Below are 18,629 nucleotides of genomic sequence, written 5' to 3' on the forward strand. Positions count from 1 at the left end.
ACTGGGAGGTTGTGGGTTCAGATCCTAGGTGGGGGCACAGCTGTTGTACCCATGAGGCAAAGCGGAGCTCGAGTAGAGCTCAAGTAGATGAAGCACTTCTGGCGGTTGTGATTTCTGTTAAATGTTTTTTCAAAGAGTGCATTTTATTCTAATCATTCAGTTCAGATTGAGTCTGATATAAAAATATGCCAGTTTGTGTTACACATTCCCATTCTCCCATTCCACTCCAGTGTCCTGGCCAAATCTCCCCCTGGCCTTTACTAGTCATGTCCTCCTAATAACCCCCCTCTCTGAACTGGCTCCATCCCTCTGCTCTCGTCCCCACTGAGAGCTGGTGTGTGGGGAGCGGACTGGAGCATCATGCAGGTGAGAGTACACACTGGTGGGGGTGGAGGGGATCCCCATGACCTGTAAAGTGCTCTGGGTGGAGAGTTCAGGAAAGCGCTATACTGTATAAGTAAGGATTGTTACTTTCTTCCTCTGCACTTAGTCTGATGTCTTGACTCCTTGTGTTTTGCAGTTATTTCACTTGTGTCTTCCTGTAATGATTGTGTTTAAGAGGGTTACCGTCAGCTGTTATCAGGGGTTTAAGGTGACTGTACAGCATGCAAGGGAATCTCTTAATGCACTGTGAATATCAACCACCAGCTGACGAGGGTGTCACGAAGCCTGGATCAGGACCCTGTGCAGACGGCAGAATCCGGAAGGGAGTGAAACAGACACGGGGAGGAGACAACAAGGAGCTGGTGCAGGAACGGGGAATTAAAGTGGGTTAACGGGCCCAGGCGCTCCCAGCCCCGGACCCAGATGGTCAGGATGCCGTGGTGAAGCCTGTGCCGTCGGGTCTCTTCCGGACCCACTGCTAGGCTTCCGGATGTCCATCTCCCAGGGCTGAGCCTGGAATGGTGGGATCCTCTGGCTTAGATAGGTAGGGACTGGACAGGAGGCAGGTGTACAAAATCAACTAAAACAGGAAAGATCCGGAGCGCCCTTAAGAGGAAGGACTTACGATTGCGACACACAGTGTGTGGCTGTGCAGCCCACTGAATCAGGAAGGCCTCAGGCTCACGGTCAGGAGCCAGGCAGAAAGGTCGGGTCCGTGGAATCAGGCAGAGATTCAGGTTCGGAGTCGTAGTTCAGGCAGAAGGTCCGATTCCAGCAGAGCGCTCTCAAGAGCCGACAGACAGGGTGGGGCAAGGAGCACTCAGGAGTATGACTCAGTATTTGGAGATCTCAATACGTGGAGCCCTGGGCAACAGGCAGCAGCCAGAATAGGGCTTTCTTACCCTGCGCTGATGAACTGATTACCCGTTCAGAGGGGGCGTGTGGCACAGACAGCCTGCCTGATCGCGTTCTCACAGCAACGGGCGATGACTAATCCCGCGTGAGAAAGCAGCCAGTTGCCGTAGAGACCAAGGTCCTTGGATTTGAACCCATATTAAGAATTTGTAAAGAAAAGAAAATGACATGTTTGTATTTTTATTTTGTTATTTTTTATTATTATATTTTTATTCTGCTATTTTTTTGCTATTACAGATCATCAAGCATCTCTTACTAATGGAAAAACAGAGGTATAGAGCATTCATTAATTTTTACAGCTTATTGTGAACTGGAAAGTAAAATCAAAAGACAAAACATTACAGATCATTAGACATTTCTGATTAATGATTATAAGAATGTCAGAGTTTATTCATTTCAATAAAGCCAAACCAGCCTTGGAAACATATTTGTGTGTGTTCTGTGCATTTCTATCCTGTGAGCTTTTGTCAGGCCGCTGATCAGCCACGCCTGATTGGGAAAAGAAGAAAATATTTCCTACTTCAGAAATATTAGGAGATTAAACAGAGATTTGAATACAATTTTTTTGTTCGTGTTTTTAATTTCTCCTTCTCTTCCTGACATCTCCTGTCAACCTCCTGTCTTATTCTCTCCTCTTCCTCAAAGTGCTTCCTCTGTGCTTCAGTCTCTTCTTCTGCCTTCCTCCTCTCTTCTTCCTCTCTCCTCCGTCTCTCTTCAGCCGCCTTTCTCTCCTCCTCCAGTCTGTACATCTCGTTAGTGAAGCAGCTGCCTCCGTTCTCAGACACCATCTGGGAGATCTTGCTCAAGAGTGAAGAGACCTGGTCTGGATCCTTGGATTTATTGTTGAAGACGTGATACCTGTTGCCACACTGGCGAATGAACTCCTTCAGATCATCTTCAGCCTCCTTCACATAGTCTTCAATCGTCTCATTTTCATCTAGATCATCCCCTCGAGTGAAAAGGACCATCATGTATCTAGCTGCCCCTTGGCCAAAAATATATTCTACTTGTTTCACTGTTTCTTTCTCTTCTGCTGTGAATCGGCCCAGCTGTAGAACCAGGAGGAAAACGTGAGGACCAGGAGAAGACATCTTTATACAGTTGACGATCTCATTAATGAGTTTGTCATTTGTAAGCGATGTGTCAAACAGTCCTGGACTGTCGATCACTACAACACGGGTGTCTTCAACCTTGCCTTCCTCTCTGGCACATTCTTGAGTAACGGATTTGGATGCCAGATAAGATTTAAACCTCTTCTGTCCCAGGATGGTGTTTCCAACTGCGTTCTTCCCAGTTCCAGTCTTTCCCACCAGCACGATCCTGACTTCAGCCACTGGAAAACAGAGAGGACATTTCTGTTCATTCAAACTTTGTATATGTTGAAAACCTTTTACAAGTCCACAGACCACTGCTGGAGACTTTACAGGGAGTCCATGTCTAGTATGTACAGCTTGAGTCTGAACATGGTGATACCAGATTTGTGGCCAGTTTGGATTAACGTTTCAAGGAAAGGTGGACATACATTCTAACATACATAAGACACATAAAATAAAATTTACAACTATTAATTTCAACAGGAGTGAGCTCTTCACTGGTCCCTAACTGTCCACTCTAACGCACTAAAAAAGGAGACATACATCTTTATAAGGACAGGCGTGGCTGCTTTCATAAACTAATGATCTACCTGGAGCCTGTCTTCCAACCTAAACTGTTCTAAAAATGACTGTTAGATCTAAACTAAAAAGGGCATTGTATAGCTGGATTTGGAAAGGGAAGGTTCTTGTTTAATTGATGTAATAGAATCCTTTAATTACACAAAAAGAATACCTGTTATCATTAAAAAAATATGTTTAGGTTTCCATAAAGTTCTGAAAAGTCTTATTGGTGTAATAAGGGGTGTGTCTGATTGGACAGGTGCATGGATGTGTGATTGGACAGGTATGAGCAGAAGTGTATCTTACTGGACAGGTGTGAGCAGGGGTGTGACTGATTGGACAGGTATGAGCAGAGGTGTGTCTGATTAGACAGTTATGAGCAGCAGTGTATCTTATTGGGCAGGTGTGAGCAGGGGTGTGTCTATTTGGACAGGTGTGAGCAGGGATGAGCATTAGTGCTCTGTTTAGGCCTGTTGATATCCCTGATATGTATTATTTATATTCTGGTGTATTAAGTGAACTTGTTAAAATTGCACAATTTATAAAAACAGGGGGAGAGACACAGAAACAGCACTAAGCAATTACAAAGAAATTTAGACAAAGTCTAAATGAGCAGACAATTGGTAAATTTAATTAAACATGAATAAGTGCAAACGATCCACACTAAACAATACATCACAAGAGTAATTCAGAGCTGTAGAAAGCAGCACATGAGAGGGATCTGTGTGGTTTTGTAGACTGTTCTGTGTCATCATGAAGGCAATGAGGAGAAGCAACAATAGGGAAATGATATAGAACAAAAAGTGAGGAACCGAAATCAAGAAATCAGGCGGTGTTCAATTCAGGCTTTAAAATACATAAACACAGTAAGAACTACATTATATCTGTGAGTAACTAGTAATGTGTTTGGTTTTGCTCACCAGGCCACAGAGAGGATATTGGAGCTTTCAAAGGATTTAACAGAAGAACAGCAGGAATGCCTCCTGATCTCAGGGGCTGGTCACATACAGAGCTAAATGTCTTCAGTCTAGGTCAAGGGAGTCTGACACGACATTTGATCAAAGAATACTGTTAGTAAAATTAGGTGTATAGAGAAAGTCAGCCCTTGGGATCAGCATTAAAGCACAAAACAATTTGAAACTAAAGAGTAATTATGACTGAGAGCAGGAAACACCTGTTTACCCCTCTACCTGTGTCAGGAATGTGATGTTAAAGAGGTCTGATGTTCACTGAGTTTAAATAAGACTAACATTGCACAAAGGAGATAGGTATCGAAACTTCTGCTTCATAGGGAGAAGCCAGGTGAGGTGGAACAGTTCAAGTTCTTCATAGTTTTTTTATGGTATTTTAGGTCCACTCAATATTGATGTAATTTAAAGCAGTCAGTAACACCTGTCAACTGGAAACGTTTTATTGATACGATGTCATTTTTATTTTCTGTCAAAAGCAGGTTAATCTAGATAATTTGAGCACTGCCTCTCATTTTATTCTGTTTAATCCTGTTCTAATGGTCACAAAAAGCTAACTAATGTTCCCACTTCACAGAGTCTAAAAACAATGCCTGGTTCACCCAAGCGCAGGACAGGTTAACACAGAGCATCAGAGGGGATCTTCCTGGGCATGACTGTTCTTAATGATAATAAATCAACACCCAGAAAGACAGAGGATGAAGACACAGGAGAGACAGGACAGCAGAAGGATGAGGGAGAGAGGGAGCAGAAGAGAGAAGAAGCCAAGTGAGAGAACCTCTGATCAGATTCTGGATGAGCCATGTTGCAGAGAGCTTGCAGACCTGACTTTAGGAAACTCAGATTTCCTTTATTGGGTAAACCTCAGACCAAAAACGTTCTCTCCTTGTTGGTGATTCATTTGATTCATTTTTCAGATAGAAAGATATATTTAATTTAATTTTTAGGTTTAATGATATACACCTACTCACGGGAACAAGTAATAGGTTTATTCCATGCTGAAAAAAAGAAGAAAGAGAACACAACGTTTCGGCCGTGGAGCCTTCTTCAGGTGTGAGAGAGACAGGGCAGTAGGCAAAGGTAAAGTAGCGGGAGAACAAAGGTTGGGAGGGAGGAGGAGTGAGAGGCGGGAGCAGGGGACAGAAAGAGAGGCCAATCAAGAGGTGTGAAGTCAGAATGGGTGCAGAGAGGTGTGAAATGAAACTTCCAATGAATGGAGAAAATTTAAAAGAACAGTAGTCTGTCGTTAAGGGAAGGGAGAAGGTGTGATCCTAGCTGCAGAATAATTTTAGTTTCGGTGGTCTTTCTGATGTATGAGTTTGGAAAACCGTCTTTGAGAACACAGACGGAGAGATTAGAGTGGTCGTGGCCGTCAGAGGTGAAATGGGAAACAATGGGCTTGGAGAGATCTTTAATCTTTACAGCCCTGACGTGTTCTCTGAAACGGTCTCTGAGTCTCCTTCCTGTTTCTCCAATGTAGATGGCTGGGCATTTACTGCAAGAGATACAGTAAATAAGGTTGCTGGAGGTACAAGATGCTGTCTGGGTGATCTGGAATTGTCCTGAGGGGCCTTGAATGAGTGTGGTGGTGGCTGTGTATTTGCAGGTGATACAGCGAGCTCTGTTGCAAGGGAAAGTGCCTGGTGTGGATGGTTGTTGAGGGCGGTCAAGGGAGCTGTGAACAAGGAGGTTACGCAGATTAGGTGGTCGGCGATATGACCTTTTCTGATCGCCCTATCATCTCATATCGCCGACCACCTAATCTGCGTAACCTCACTGCGCCCTGGAACCAGCACAGCATCCGGACCCTGCTGGTTCCCCCCCCCCGGTCCTGCACCTGCTATCCCTGCCCTCCTTCCCTGTGTTCCAGGCCCTCGTCCCGGATCCCGGATCCCAGATCTTGGCAGGTGGCTGCGAGCTGTCTGGACCTGCGGAGACTCCCTGGACGAGTGCCGCCCTGTGCTGGGCCTGAGGGGCAGTGAGTCAGCTGTGCGTGGGGAGACTGTGATTCCGGGATTCCGGGAGTGGTGTCAGGAAACAGAAACCGCAAGCGCTCAAAACAGAGACAGGATAAAACGTGGAGAATCTGACAGCTGCTTCAAGTCAGAAACTGTGAAAGCGGAGTTTCCCAGGGCTGGGAAGGGGGGCAGGAGCAGGAGTGAGCAGCCCGTGAGGGAAGGAGAAATAAGGATGAGAAACACAGTTTAACACCCTGCGATTAGCATAAAACACCAAATGTAGCATGCCTGTAAAAATACACAGGACAGCAGATTAGAAGTATCTTTTAATGAATTTATAAAAACTGTACATTACCCCCACAACAATAAAATCACTGGGATTCGCCCCTGACATATTTACAATATTGCTTACTCACAATTCCCAGTGAAAAAAAAACACCCCAGAGAATATACAGAGATCGCCTCACGTGTGTGAGAGCAGAGTGGGGATGAAGTGTGAAACAGCGCCCCCCGGTGGAGATGTAGGTCACTGGCTCGCTCTTTCAGCATGAAGCATAAACTCTCCTTAACTTGAAAATCTTACTGTGACATAAATGACTGCGCACATTTTGTTTACGTAGACAAATGGCAACAACGTAATATTTAAAGTGAATATACTACAAACATCATTAGTACTAAAATAGCTCATTGTCACTATCAGCGGATTGTGTGTATGTCAGTCTGGCTATATGGACAAGCTGGTCAGATCCTCCTGTGGTATGAACCCCTTTACAGCTGGCGGAGGACAAGAGGGTGTGTGATGACTCCCGGGGTAGAGTGGTCTACACCAGGGCTGTCCAGTCCTGGTCCTGGAGAACTGGTCAGTGTGTCTGCAGCAGGGCTGTCCAGTCCTGGTCCTGGAGGGCTGGTCACTGTGTTTGCAGGTTTTCTAGGTCTGTTTATAGCAGCAGCACCTGGAGAGCCTGTGGATTCTGAACTGACTTTATGATCTAAGTGAGTGTAGTTAACAATTACGACCACTTGCCTGATCACCTGGATCCCTGGCCATGGTGAAAGGTGAGACAATCAGGTCAAAGACAGCTATCTGCACATCTAGAGAATGCCCACATTTCAATTTTTTAAAGCTTACATAGTAGGTTAGTTTATAAAAAAGTTTCACTTAGACTTATTTCTTTAAAAACAGCATGCTATTATTCCAGCACTGTTTATCATTGATTAACACAATCGTTTACTGAATGTACCAGATATTGTTTAGAAACAGCCAGTGTAGCACTGACAACATTCTTAACAACGTTGAATACACCAGCTATCAAATGCAACATTGACATGAATGGATTGGAATTCTCTGCCTGCTCTCTTGATCTTTCCCGTTCTCTTTGCAGTAACCTTTTCTTCTCCTGCCTCAGCCTCTCTCCCGAGAATCTTCGCCCAAGTTTCTCCTCCTGCCTCCTTAACTCCGACTCCCCCTCCTTCATTCTCTTCTCCTGCTCTCGTCTGATCTCTGCCTCTGCCTTCTCGTACTTCTCGTGGGTGTAGTTTGTGTTGCTCCTGGCCTTCAGCATGTCCTCTATCTTCCTGATGAACTCCGCAGCCTGAGCCGGGTCTCTCCTGTTCTCAGTGAAGACGTGGTACCTGAGCCCACACTGCTCGATCAGCTGACCGAGCTGCCTGTCCCTCCTGACGAGCTCATCCAGGGCACTGCCCTGCAGGTCCCCCTTGTAGGACAAGAGGACCATGGTGTAGCTCAGGACTGTCTCATCAAACACGTTCTTGACCAGAGTAAGGGTTTCTCTGTCTCCGTCTGAGATGTTCCCCAGCTCCAGCGGGACCGATGAGCTGCCATTCCTCAAACACTTTCCTGAAACTCACTTTCAATATTTGCAGAAGCGATCAACTCGATTTCAGAGACAGTCAGATTTAGAGATTTGGAAAAATACTTTTATGCAGACAAATAAATCTGAAATCTACCGTGTTCCTTTCACAGTTAATCAAGCAGAAGCCTAAATCCTGTTGTGTTTTTTTGTATAACCGAAAGTAAAACTCGTCCTTGTCCTCCATTTAAATCTTGCAGAGCTTCTGTGCATTATTATCATTAGTATTTATCTAAGAAATAGAATTATGAAATTATTCAAATTATCCCAGAATAACCAGTAAAACAGGAAAAAATAAATGTACTGAAAAAATCCACCTGTACAATGTAGTGTATTATATAACACAACACAGTCGTCAATTTCGCAGACAGCTCTCCTGAAGAAAGAAGGGAAGGTCTTTATAGAGAACAGTTCCTTACCTTCAGATCCATTGGGATGTATTCTGTCTGGACACAATCATTAAACCGAAAGCGCTAGCGAAGTTCACTGTAGCTTCTACATGTGTTCAGTGCACAGCTTAACAGGTTGTACACACACTGACGTAAGCATTGCTATCTCGTAATAACAAGATAATGAGTTATCTTCTCGTAATTACGAGATAAGGGGGCAATTTGTTTCCCTTAGTGGCAGCAATGCACTTCCGTACAATTGCGAGACAATCAAGAAAGAAAAAGTTCCAGTTTTAAATGCATGAAGTCTTTGAAAAAGACAGGTGAACTCTGAGACAGGCAGTGTTGATATGTGTTTTTTAAGAAACATTTAGCACCTCATGGGAAATTTGATTTGCTTTTGTTCTTTACTTCAGGAGTAGCAGTTGCCCAGTATTTTTTATTTGATGTGTCAGTGTGTTTCAATTAGCTGCCTGTGAAACTTCATCCCTGGAAACAAATATCTTCTACCCCTAGTTCCTGGGCTATGTTCCGCAAGTCTCCATGTAACCTGAATCTTACAGCAGGATGCACTCTTAGCTGCTGTGTGAATTCATATTGCACATTACTACTATATAATTCATTATATAGCTTATAAAGCAAACATTTCCCCTTTATACAGTAGGTGAGGACAATGGAAAAAAAACATAATTAGAATAAATACCAACTATATCATACAGATAATTGAAATGACCATTTAATTACTTTAATTCCTGAACATTGCAGTGTAGGGTAATGAAAACACAAATAAAATACAATAACATAGTGAAAATAATAAAATCACTTAGGTGCTTCTATGACATAAGTGCAATACAGGTTACTCAAAATTGAACAAGTGAGACATCATCTACATCTAGAGATTGCCACATGTGGAACCAGACAGACTGAGGTAAAACAATGCCCCTTGTGGAAACACAGTTCACTCCCCCCAACTGCTCATCCGCAGCAGGAAACTGGCACCCTGCGGACTCTTCTCGCACATAATTTAAACTCTCCAATGTGAAACCCACTGTTTTGTCCTGTTTTGTACCCTGGGGACAGGGTGGAGTTGGACTTTTCAAAACTCAGGTTTGTGTTTCACAGTTCGTTCTGGGGAAGTTTGCTGGACTGAGTGACTACACAGCGCTGCTCCCTTTCCTCCTCCAGAACACTGTATCCACTCGTGACGTGTTCATCGCCGCCTCACTGCGATAGTCAGGCTTCTCCGACTCCAGCTGCTTCATAACTGACCTGCTACTTGTATTCTCTTACCGATTCCTCTGGCCTTGAAGTATAAACCTTTACTTTCCTGTCCTCTTGTTTTTACTCCATGTCTCTCTTCCTTGCAGATTGTTTGGAGGATTTCTGTTCTAGTTCAGGTGCTTCTGAAGAGCTCTGTAGGTCCTTGACTTCTATTTGTGATTTTTTTTAAGATATCAGAAACAGCCCCAACACTCCCAAAATGTAAATGAACAAGTTTATTGATAATACAGAAACGAACAACAAAAGGAAAATATCCTTTGGTATCTGGTAGTCTTTGTTCATCTTGACTTCAAACAAAATCCTTGCAGTCATTTCCAGCAGGAGACTCGAAGGCAGGCATGATGGTGGGCAAGGTGGCGGGGTCTTCCTGCGCTTCCTTAGTCTCCCATGTGTGTGGCTGCAGGGTTCATAGTCATCAGCAGAGGAAAGCAAATGGCGATGGCAAATGCAACTTGAGGCAAGCGTTTCAAATTCACAGAAGTGACTGAGGGAGAAGGGACACAGCGCTCACTGTGGTCTTTCTAGATATTTTAACAAACATGCTTGATTCCCTGGGGGACTGTGCAGTTGAGGACAGCAGGAGGACCAGTGACAGATGTGAAGACCTCAGTACTGTGTTTCTCAGGCCTTGTCACGTTATAGAGTATCGAACAGAGGTTCAGATGAGCTGTGCTCATCTTCTCCAGCTCCCCTCCCTGAACCCTGTCGAAGAAAATTCTTCCCTCAGGTCAGGTGTGGTCAATCTGAGTCCTTTATTCATGCTCATGGGGAGGATAAGACCATGCAGACCTGAGAGCAGTCTCTCATACAGGTCTGTAAAAGTCTATCCCCCCGAGATGGTAAATACAAGACGTTTTATACAGCAGATTCACACAGGAAAGCTCACTCTAAGGTTCCATATTAGGAGATGTTGTTTCTCTCTTTGTAATTGACCACGTTCTTCTTAAGAAGCAGTTCTACCTTGCATTTAGACAAAAAAAGGAGTAAGCAAACAGAAGGTGTGAAAATGAACTAGACACGTTGCGGTTGTAATATTAATGTCAAAAGGTCAAATAAAATGCTTGAATTATCCTTTTAGACTGTTGCTAAGCAAAAAGCATATGAGCTAAGGCAAACAGTCACTATATTATATACTCAATAAAAAGGCAAATGCTCAGATTCTTCCTCAACCCCAGCACCACATGACAGGGTGTAGTTATTTTTTGTTACAAAATATGAAGTCATGAAATCTATTTGAATAAAACTCAGATACATTCTGTCATGGTATCGGCCTCCCACAACCAGAGACACAGCTCCACCTCAACCAATCCTAGAAGGTGTAAGCCCTAAGGATAGTTATCCAATCAGCTTTTCCGTTCTCCAAGGACACTTCAGGCCAACCTGCAGAGGCGCTGTGCTCACTATTGTGTTTTCCCAGGATTCCCTGCTTTGCCCACTTTGCGTGTACCTTCCTCAGTGTGTGAATTCCTGGTGTCTGGACAATAGTTTCTCTACTGACCTAGACTTGTGGATTTCGTCTCTGGCTCTCTGTTTGTTACTCTTTCATCTTATGGACTTTTGGATTGTCTTCTGACCTGGAATTCCTGGATTACACATGGATTCATATATGTCTTGTCTCTCTTCCCGATTCTGACCTGATTGACCCTAGACCTAGAGTTCAGATTTCGTGATTCTTCGGCTTCCTAGTTATCTCTTCGTCCCCATAGGATCCACAGCTTCTGCTCATCAGGGCCAGCAAGTGTAACAGATCCCTTCTAAGCAGTAAAGACACCTCTTGTTCATCAGTTATTTACAGTTATGACACAATGACACTTTGCTAGTGGTGAATGGTGTGGTTTTCACTGTTGTACACAAGATTTAGCTACAGCTGCTCCTACGACTGCTCCTGGAGGTCCTAAGACTGATCCCATTATAGCTTCTTTGGTTTCTGCTTGTGCTTTCTTAGATCTCCCTTCAGCTTCTTCTCTTCTTCTTTTCTCTTGCTCTGTAAATGTATTAAATTCTTCAGCACTTTTTCTAGCTCTTTCCTCATACTCCTTCTTGATCTCTGCACATCTTACTTCATATTCCTTTTCCTTCTGTGCCACCTGCTGCTTCATCTGTCTCTCCAGCTCTTCCTTCTCCCTCTCAGCCTCCATCCTCTGCTGGCCTATCTCCTCCCTCAGCCTCCTCCTCTCCTCCTGCTCTCTCTCTGCCCTCTGTCTGTCCTCCTCTGCTCTCCTCCTCTTCTCCTCCTCCCTCTGCTGCTCCCACTGCTTCTGCTGTCTCATCAGGTCCTCTTCAGTCTTCTTCTTCTCTTGCTCTGCTTCAGCTAGTTTCTTCTCCCACTATCTTCTCCTCCTTCTCTCTCACTCTCCTCTCTCTCTCCATCTCCTCTCTCCTGACCTGCTCTTGCTCTTCTCTCTTCTGTCTCTCTTCCTCCATTGTCCTCTTCAGATCTGCCATTTCTGTTCTGTCTGTCCTCCCTCTCCCTCCTCTTCCTCTGCTCCTTCTCTCTCCTCTCTCTCTCCTCCTCCTCTCTCCTCCTCCTCTCTCCTCCTCCTCTCTCCTCCTCCTCCTGTCCTCCTGCTGTTTTCTCATCTCCTGCTCCAGGGTTTTGTTGTGATTTTCTTCAGCCTCTCTGAGTTTCTCCTCCCACTGTCTCCTCTCTCTCTTCTCCTGCTCCTTTCTCTCTTGTTCCTCCTTCTCTCTCTTCCTCTGGGACTCCTGCTTCTCCCTTTCCCATTTCTGCTGCTGCATCCTCATCCTCTCTTCCAGCTCTTTTATCTTCCTTGTTTCAGCCTCTCTCACTTTCTCCTCTCTCTCCCTCAGGGCCCTGTCCTCCTCAGCTCTTCTCTGTCTGTCTTCCTCTTCTCTCCTTGCCTGAGCTTTCTTCATTTCCTCCTCCCATTTCTGCTGCTGTTTCTTGTTCTCTTCCTGAACTTGTTCCATTCTCTCTGCCCACTCCCTCCTTTCTTTTTCCTCCTTCTCTCTCCTTCTCTTCTCCTCCTCCACTCTCCTGCTTCTCTCCTCTCTTTCTCTCTCTTCCTGTTTTTCCACTCTGAGTCTCAGCTCCTCCTCCTTCCTCTTTCTCTCTTCCTCTTGTCTCTGAGCTTTTTCCTCTAATGTTCTCCTCAGCTCTTCTGCTTCCTTCATGAACGTGTTCCTCATCTCCTCCTCCTGTCTCTGAATCTCCTCCTCTCTCTCCCTCGGGATCCTCTCCTTCTCTTGTCTGATGGCAGCTTCTGCCTCCTGGAACATCTGGCTGGTGTAGAATCCTCCTCCGTTCTCTCTCACCAGGCTGTCGATCTTCTCCAGCAGCTCCCTCACCTGGGTGCAGTTGCCTGTGTCATTGTTGTTGAAGACGTGGTACCTGTCCCTACAATCCTGAACAAGTCTCTGGAGATCAGGGTCTCCCTCCTCAATATACCTGTCAATGGTCTTGTCTTTAAGCTCATCTCCCCGAGTGAAGAGGATGAGAGTATAGTCTTGAGCTTTTTCACCGAAGGTCTGTTTGATCAGCTCCACTGTGTCTCTCTCCTCTTTGGTGAACCTGCCCACCTGTAACACCAGGATGAACACGTGGGGTCCTGGGGCTGACAGGGAGATACACATGGCTATTTCCTTTTGAACTTCCTTTGTTGACAGTGTTGTGTCAAACAGCCAAGGAGTGTTGACCACAGTCACAGGTCTCCCAGCGACATTTCTTCTTCCCTTCTTACATATCCTGGTCACTGATCCGGAGCTGACTCTGGATGTAAACCTCTCCTCTCCCAGGATGGTGTTCCCTGAGGCACTCTTTCCAGAGCCTGTCTTCCCAATCAGCACCATCCTCACACACTCTTGGTCTTCCTCTTTACCTGCACTGCCTGGAACAGAGAGAAAATAACTGACTCAGATTTGAAACATACTGATCAAGTAAAACAAAATACATGTCATCACAAATAGCAACTGCTGCTTGGGGTTCAGGGAGGGGGGCTGGAGAGGATGAGCACAGCACTGTGTTCATTCAGGGAGCTTTTATGTCCAGGGAACTGAAAGTGTGGGTTTAGAATTTGACCTCCACCTGATCTCTGTTCAATAACATCACAAAAGGTACATTTCTATCTTACCTGGTGAAATACTCTCAATCTTTTCCTGCAGCTCCCTGATCCTCCTGTCCTTCTCCTCCAGCTCCTGCTGGAGTCTCCTGTCTCTCCTGTCCAGTTGAGCCTGCAGGTACATGTCAGCGGTGTAGCAGTCAGGCCTATTCTCCTTCACCATGCTGTCTATCTTCTGCAGGAGCTGTGACTCCTGGGCTCCCCTCTCCCTGGTGCTGAACACCAGGTACCTGCCCCCACACCTCTGCAGCAGCTGCTGGCTGTCTGTGTTCTCCTGCAGAAACTCGTCTTCAGGTTGTGTGTTCAGTGAGTCTCTACAGGTGAACAGTACAATGATGTAGTCAGTGACTCTCTTGCTGAACACTTCCAGGATCAGATCTAGTTCTCCCTTGTCCTCGTCTGTGAGAGGCCCTGCAGGAATGACCAGGAGGAAGGCGTGGACACCAGGGTCACTCAGAGAGACACAGCGGTGAGTCTCACGTGTCACTTCCTCCTCTGAAAGCTCTGTGTCTAACAAGGCTGGCAGCTCCACCACAGAAACCAGCCGCCCAGACATGTCTTGCAGTCTCCTGTCACACACTGGGGCAGCTGATCTGAGCTCCTCTTGTCCCAGGATGGTGTTTCCTGAGGACGTCTTCCCTGCTCCTCTCCTTCCGAACAGGACAATCCTCAAACTGGGATTAACCATCTCATGTGTGTCAGACACTGAAAAACAAGCCAAGTGAGATTGTGTGCTATTAGTATCATGGTGAGTCAGTATGTGAACATGCTTCACAGGTGGTGGAAACTCGTTCTTCAACATAGACCCTTAACACAACACACTGCACCACCACTCAAAGATCAGGATACTCCTGTAATCCACTGATGGTGGATTCCTGAGACATTCCTGTACAACTGCTTGTACACTGATGTTCCAGCCTCACAGTGGGGCTCTACAGTAACCCCAGACAGGAGACTCTACAGTAATGCCTCGGGAGTGTCTTTACAGTAACACCCCAGACAGGAGACTCTACAGTAATGCCTCAGGGAGTGTCTTTACAGTAACACCCCAGACAGGAGACTCTACAGTAATGCCTCAGGGAGTGCCTCTACAGTAACACCCCAGACAGGAGACTCTACAGTAATGCCTCAGGGAGGGGATCTACAGTAACACCCCAGACAGGAGACTCTACAATAATGCCTCAGGGAGTGCCTCTACAGTAACACCCCAGACAGGAGACTCTACAGTAATGCCTCAGGGAGTGCCTCTACAGTAACACCCCAGACAGGAGACTCTACAGTAATGCCTCAGGGAGGGGATCTACAGTAACACCCCAGACAGGAGACTCTACAATAATGCCTCAGGGAGTGCCTCTACAGTAACACCCCAGACAGGAGACTCTACAGTAATGCCTCAGGGAGTGCCTCTACAGTAACACCCCAGACAGGAGACTCTACAGTAATGCCTCAGGGAGGGGATCTACAGTAACACCCCAGACAGGAGACTCTACAATAATGCCTCAGGGAGGGGATCTACAGTAACACCCCAGACAGGAGACTCTACAGTAATGCCTCAGGGAGGAGCTCTACATTAACACCCCAGACAGGAGACTCTACAGTAATGCCTCAGGGAGGGGCTCTACATTAACACCCCAGACAGGAGACTCTACAGTAATGCCTCAGGGAGTGCCTCTACAGTAACACCCCAGACAGGAGACTCTACAGTAATGCCTCAGGGAGGGGCTCTACATTAACACCCCAGACAGGAGACTCTACAGTAATGCCTCAGGGAGGGGATCTACAGTAACACCCCAGACAGGAGACTCTACAGTAATGCCTCAGGGAGGGGATCTACAGAAACACCCCAGACAGGAGACTCTACAGTAATGCCTCAGGGAGTGCCTCTACAGTAACACCCCAGACAGGAGACTCTACAGTAATGCCTCAGGGAGGGGATCTACAGTAACACCCCAGACAGGAGACTCTACAGTAATGCCTCAGGGAGGGGATCTACAGTAACACCCCAGACAGGAGACTCTACAGTAATGCCTCAGGGAGGGGCTCTACGGTAACATCCAAGAAATAACTGTCTTCACTCTGCGCACCAGTGGAGCACCAGTTCAAAACAGGGGACAAACAGTGTATGACAGGTTAATGATTGGAATTAACATGCCCTGTTACAATTCTAAAACACTGCGTGCACCCCTGCCTAACTTAATAAAGGAAAATGTATAAATATAAATAAAACAGACCTGTGCTCTCTGCCCTGGCTGTGGTCCTCTGGTCACCCTGGGTGGAGTTTCCTGAGGTCTTCTCAGCTCCAGGCTTTCCAGGCCAAACTACCAACAGGGGAGAAACATGAGAACTACTGTCATTTTTTATTTATCTTTCTGTTGGTTTTAAATCATTCAGAAAGATATAACCCCTTTCATTCCATGAAATCCACTGACTGCAGCCAGGTTCACCTCAGATCCTTAATCAATCCTGACATCAGACCCTAAATTAAAAAATAAACTATGAAAACATACACAAGCCTTAGCTCTTTCACATTCGTCCTCCTGCCCCCCTCCCCCTTCGATAGCCCCTCCCTCTGGACAGGGGTCCTCACTTCTCATCCCAGGGCCAGGAGGTCACCCCTGAGCCACAGGGTTGGGCTACAGATTCTCAGTCCTCAGCTGCTCAATTAACAGTTAACATTCCTAAACTTTCATACTGGGGGTAGATATTCTTTGTGTAGTTTTGCAGTTTTTACAAAATAGCCGACATATATATTACGTAAGAAAGAAGCAGAAAACATTGAGGGTACGCTAGATTGTGTCCAGGGAGATGTGCCCTGTGACTAAGCTCTCAGGACACATTCAGTTGAATTCCTAGGAGCTGTCATTTATCATGAGCTGAAGCTGTTTCTTCCCAAACTGAGCTGCAGCCTAGACGGTTTTGTGTAGAAGCAACACAGGGCCTGAGGTATTTATATCAAATTAATACATTTATACACATAAGTATACAGTAATGACAACAACAGAGAGATGTTTAGTCAGTTTTTTTAAAACAATGCAGTTGATCCTTCTTGTTAATATCTTCATATGTAAGTAATGTATATTTGACTTTCATTTAAAAATAGACTATAAATAGAAATTAGTTAATGCAGTAGTTATTTTTAAATTTGGTAGAATTATTAACATTAAGATAATCTTAAACAGCTTGTAACTTTAAAATGAATCTAGAATACTTTCCCCTTAACTGTTTGAAATATACAAAATCATAGAAATGAGCACAGCAAAGATTATAGACTTTTCATCAAACTTTCTCACTAAAATTTTATGCAGTTAAAATCAAGAAGCAAATAACTTACAGTTTCCCAAGGATTTTATCATATTGGCTTTCATATCTCTTGTTTTCTTGGATTTTTCTTTCCCCTGTGTTTGTGATGTCAGCTCTACAGCGCCCCCTGTGGTTGCCCCCTGTATTGATTCTGTCGCTGACTGGGCTCTTCCAGCTGCTCCTGTAGGTGGCGCTTCTCTTCCTCGCTCTGCTGCTGGGACAGAGAAACTCTCTGCCTCTCCTGCTGTGTGTCTCCCAGCTGTGCCAGCTGTTGGGTCTTCATCTTCTTCCAGTTGTGAAAGTGATGAAGAGGAATCTTGTTCTCCAGCACAGCTCCCTTTTCCTTCTCCACTTCCTGTATCTCGCTCATTCTTCATACAGCAAGTCTCAGGCATGCTGTAGCTGCCATTCTCTCTCACCAGGCTGTCGATCTTGTGCAGCAGCTCTGTGACCTGGGCGCGGTCACTCCTGCTCTTGTTGTTGAAGAGGTGACACCTGCCCCCGCACTGCTGGACCAGCAGCTGGAGGTCTCTGTTCCCCCGGACAAACTCCTCCAGGCTCTGCTGCTCCAGGTCGTCTCCCCGGGTGAACAGAACCACGGTGAACCTCAGAGCCTCCTCTCCAAACAGCTCCCGGACCCTGTCTGCCGCCCTCCTGTCCTTGTCTGAGAACGGCCCCACCTTCACCACCAGGAGCAGCGCGTGGGGGCCGGGGTCACTCAGGGAGAGGCAGCGGTCCCTGAGGAACCGAGTCTCCTCCGGGGAGAGCCGAGTGTCCAGCAGTCCAGGCGTGTCCACCACAGTGATGCGCCTCCCCTTGATCTTCACCGATCCGCTCTGGCAGTGCCGCGTCGTGCCGGAGGCGCTGGTGCGAGATGGGAACTCCTCTGCTGCCAGGATGGTGTTCCCTGTGGCACTCTTCCCCACTCCGGTCTGTCCGGTCTGTGACTCTTTCAAAGAGGACTTAATATATAAAATGTACTCAATCTACCCCAAACTGATAAAGCTGAAACACACTGGTGGTATGTAAACTGAGGATTTAACAGGAATGCGAGTCCTACTGAATTGTTCTGTCCAACTGTTTCCTGGAGACCCTTCACTGCTGCTCAGATTTTTTCCCTCTGGTATCTCTTTAAGTTCCCCATTAACAACAAAGAAAATGTTATGTTGTTAATTCTGCTCAGAATAATTATCAGTCAGTTATTTTTTCATTGAAAGGACATTCAGAAGTCATTCTCAGATATACAGGGGCTGTTCAACACTGCAGCATCCTGCTGGGGTACTGCTCCTGTACTGCAGTTTAGATCCTGGGAATGAAGTAACATTGTGACTGGCTGGGTGTTAATATCCCTGCAGTACAGATCCCTCTGGCTGTGCTGTCCTGTGATGTGATCTGATCCCTATGGGACTGGGAGTTAATATCCCTGCAGTACAGATCCCTCTGGCTGTGCTGTCTGTGATGTGATCTGATCCCTATGGGACTGTGAGTTAATATCCCTGCAGTACAGATCTGGTGACACTTGTATGTTGACACATCAATAGTAGTTCTACGGATTCTACTCACAGTCTGGAGGCCCTTCTATGCTGTTTCTTCTTTGGCGACTGGTCTCTTGATCTTGTTCTTGTACTGAAAGAAAACAGATTTGTTATTTTGCCTCCTGTATTATTTCAGCTCTGGCAGATCTGCCCTGTATGGTTCATACTGTGGTCTACGAAGTGGACCGAGATGCCCGTGAGACCGGTAAGCATTGTGCCAGAGGCGTCTGCTTGCACCGAAACAAACACTGGAGCAACACTGTTGATGAGAGAGAAAGGCTTTGTGAGCCCTAT

The 18,629-nt window shown here is 45.8% G+C and overlaps 2 protein-coding genes across 2 annotated transcripts; both read right to left on the bottom strand.

The window, feature by feature from the left end:
• Positions 1–1,823: 1,823 nt before the first annotated feature.
• On the bottom strand, positions 1,824–6,928 carry LOC148821543 (GTPase IMAP family member 4-like). Its single transcript, XM_088930935.1, has 2 exons — positions 6,901–6,928; positions 1,824–2,623 (listed from the first exon to the last, which is right to left on the bottom strand). The coding sequence occupies exons 1-2, from the start codon at positions 6,926–6,928 to the stop codon at positions 1,830–1,832; spliced, it is 822 nt and encodes a 273-aa protein (XP_088787061.1). The 3' UTR covers positions 1,824–1,829.
• Positions 6,929–8,863: 1,935 nt separating this feature from the next.
• Positions 8,864–18,124, bottom strand: LOC148821544 (GTPase IMAP family member 8-like). The gene is made up of 5 exons (XM_088930756.1): positions 18,094–18,124; positions 17,180–17,749; positions 13,513–14,205; positions 11,965–13,269; positions 8,864–11,747 (listed from the first exon to the last, which is right to left on the bottom strand). Exons 1-5 carry the CDS (start codon positions 18,122–18,124, stop codon positions 11,260–11,262), a joined length of 3,087 nt encoding a protein of 1,028 aa, XP_088786882.1. The 3' UTR covers positions 8,864–11,259.
• Positions 18,125–18,629: the final 505 nt, after the last annotated feature.

The sequence above is a fragment of the Atractosteus spatula genome, chromosome 13 (assembly GCF_055471065.1).
Source record: "Atractosteus spatula isolate fAtrSpa1 chromosome 13, fAtrSpa1.hap1, whole genome shotgun sequence".
In the NCBI taxonomy this organism is placed as follows: Eukaryota; Metazoa; Chordata; class Actinopteri; order Semionotiformes; family Lepisosteidae; genus Atractosteus; species Atractosteus spatula.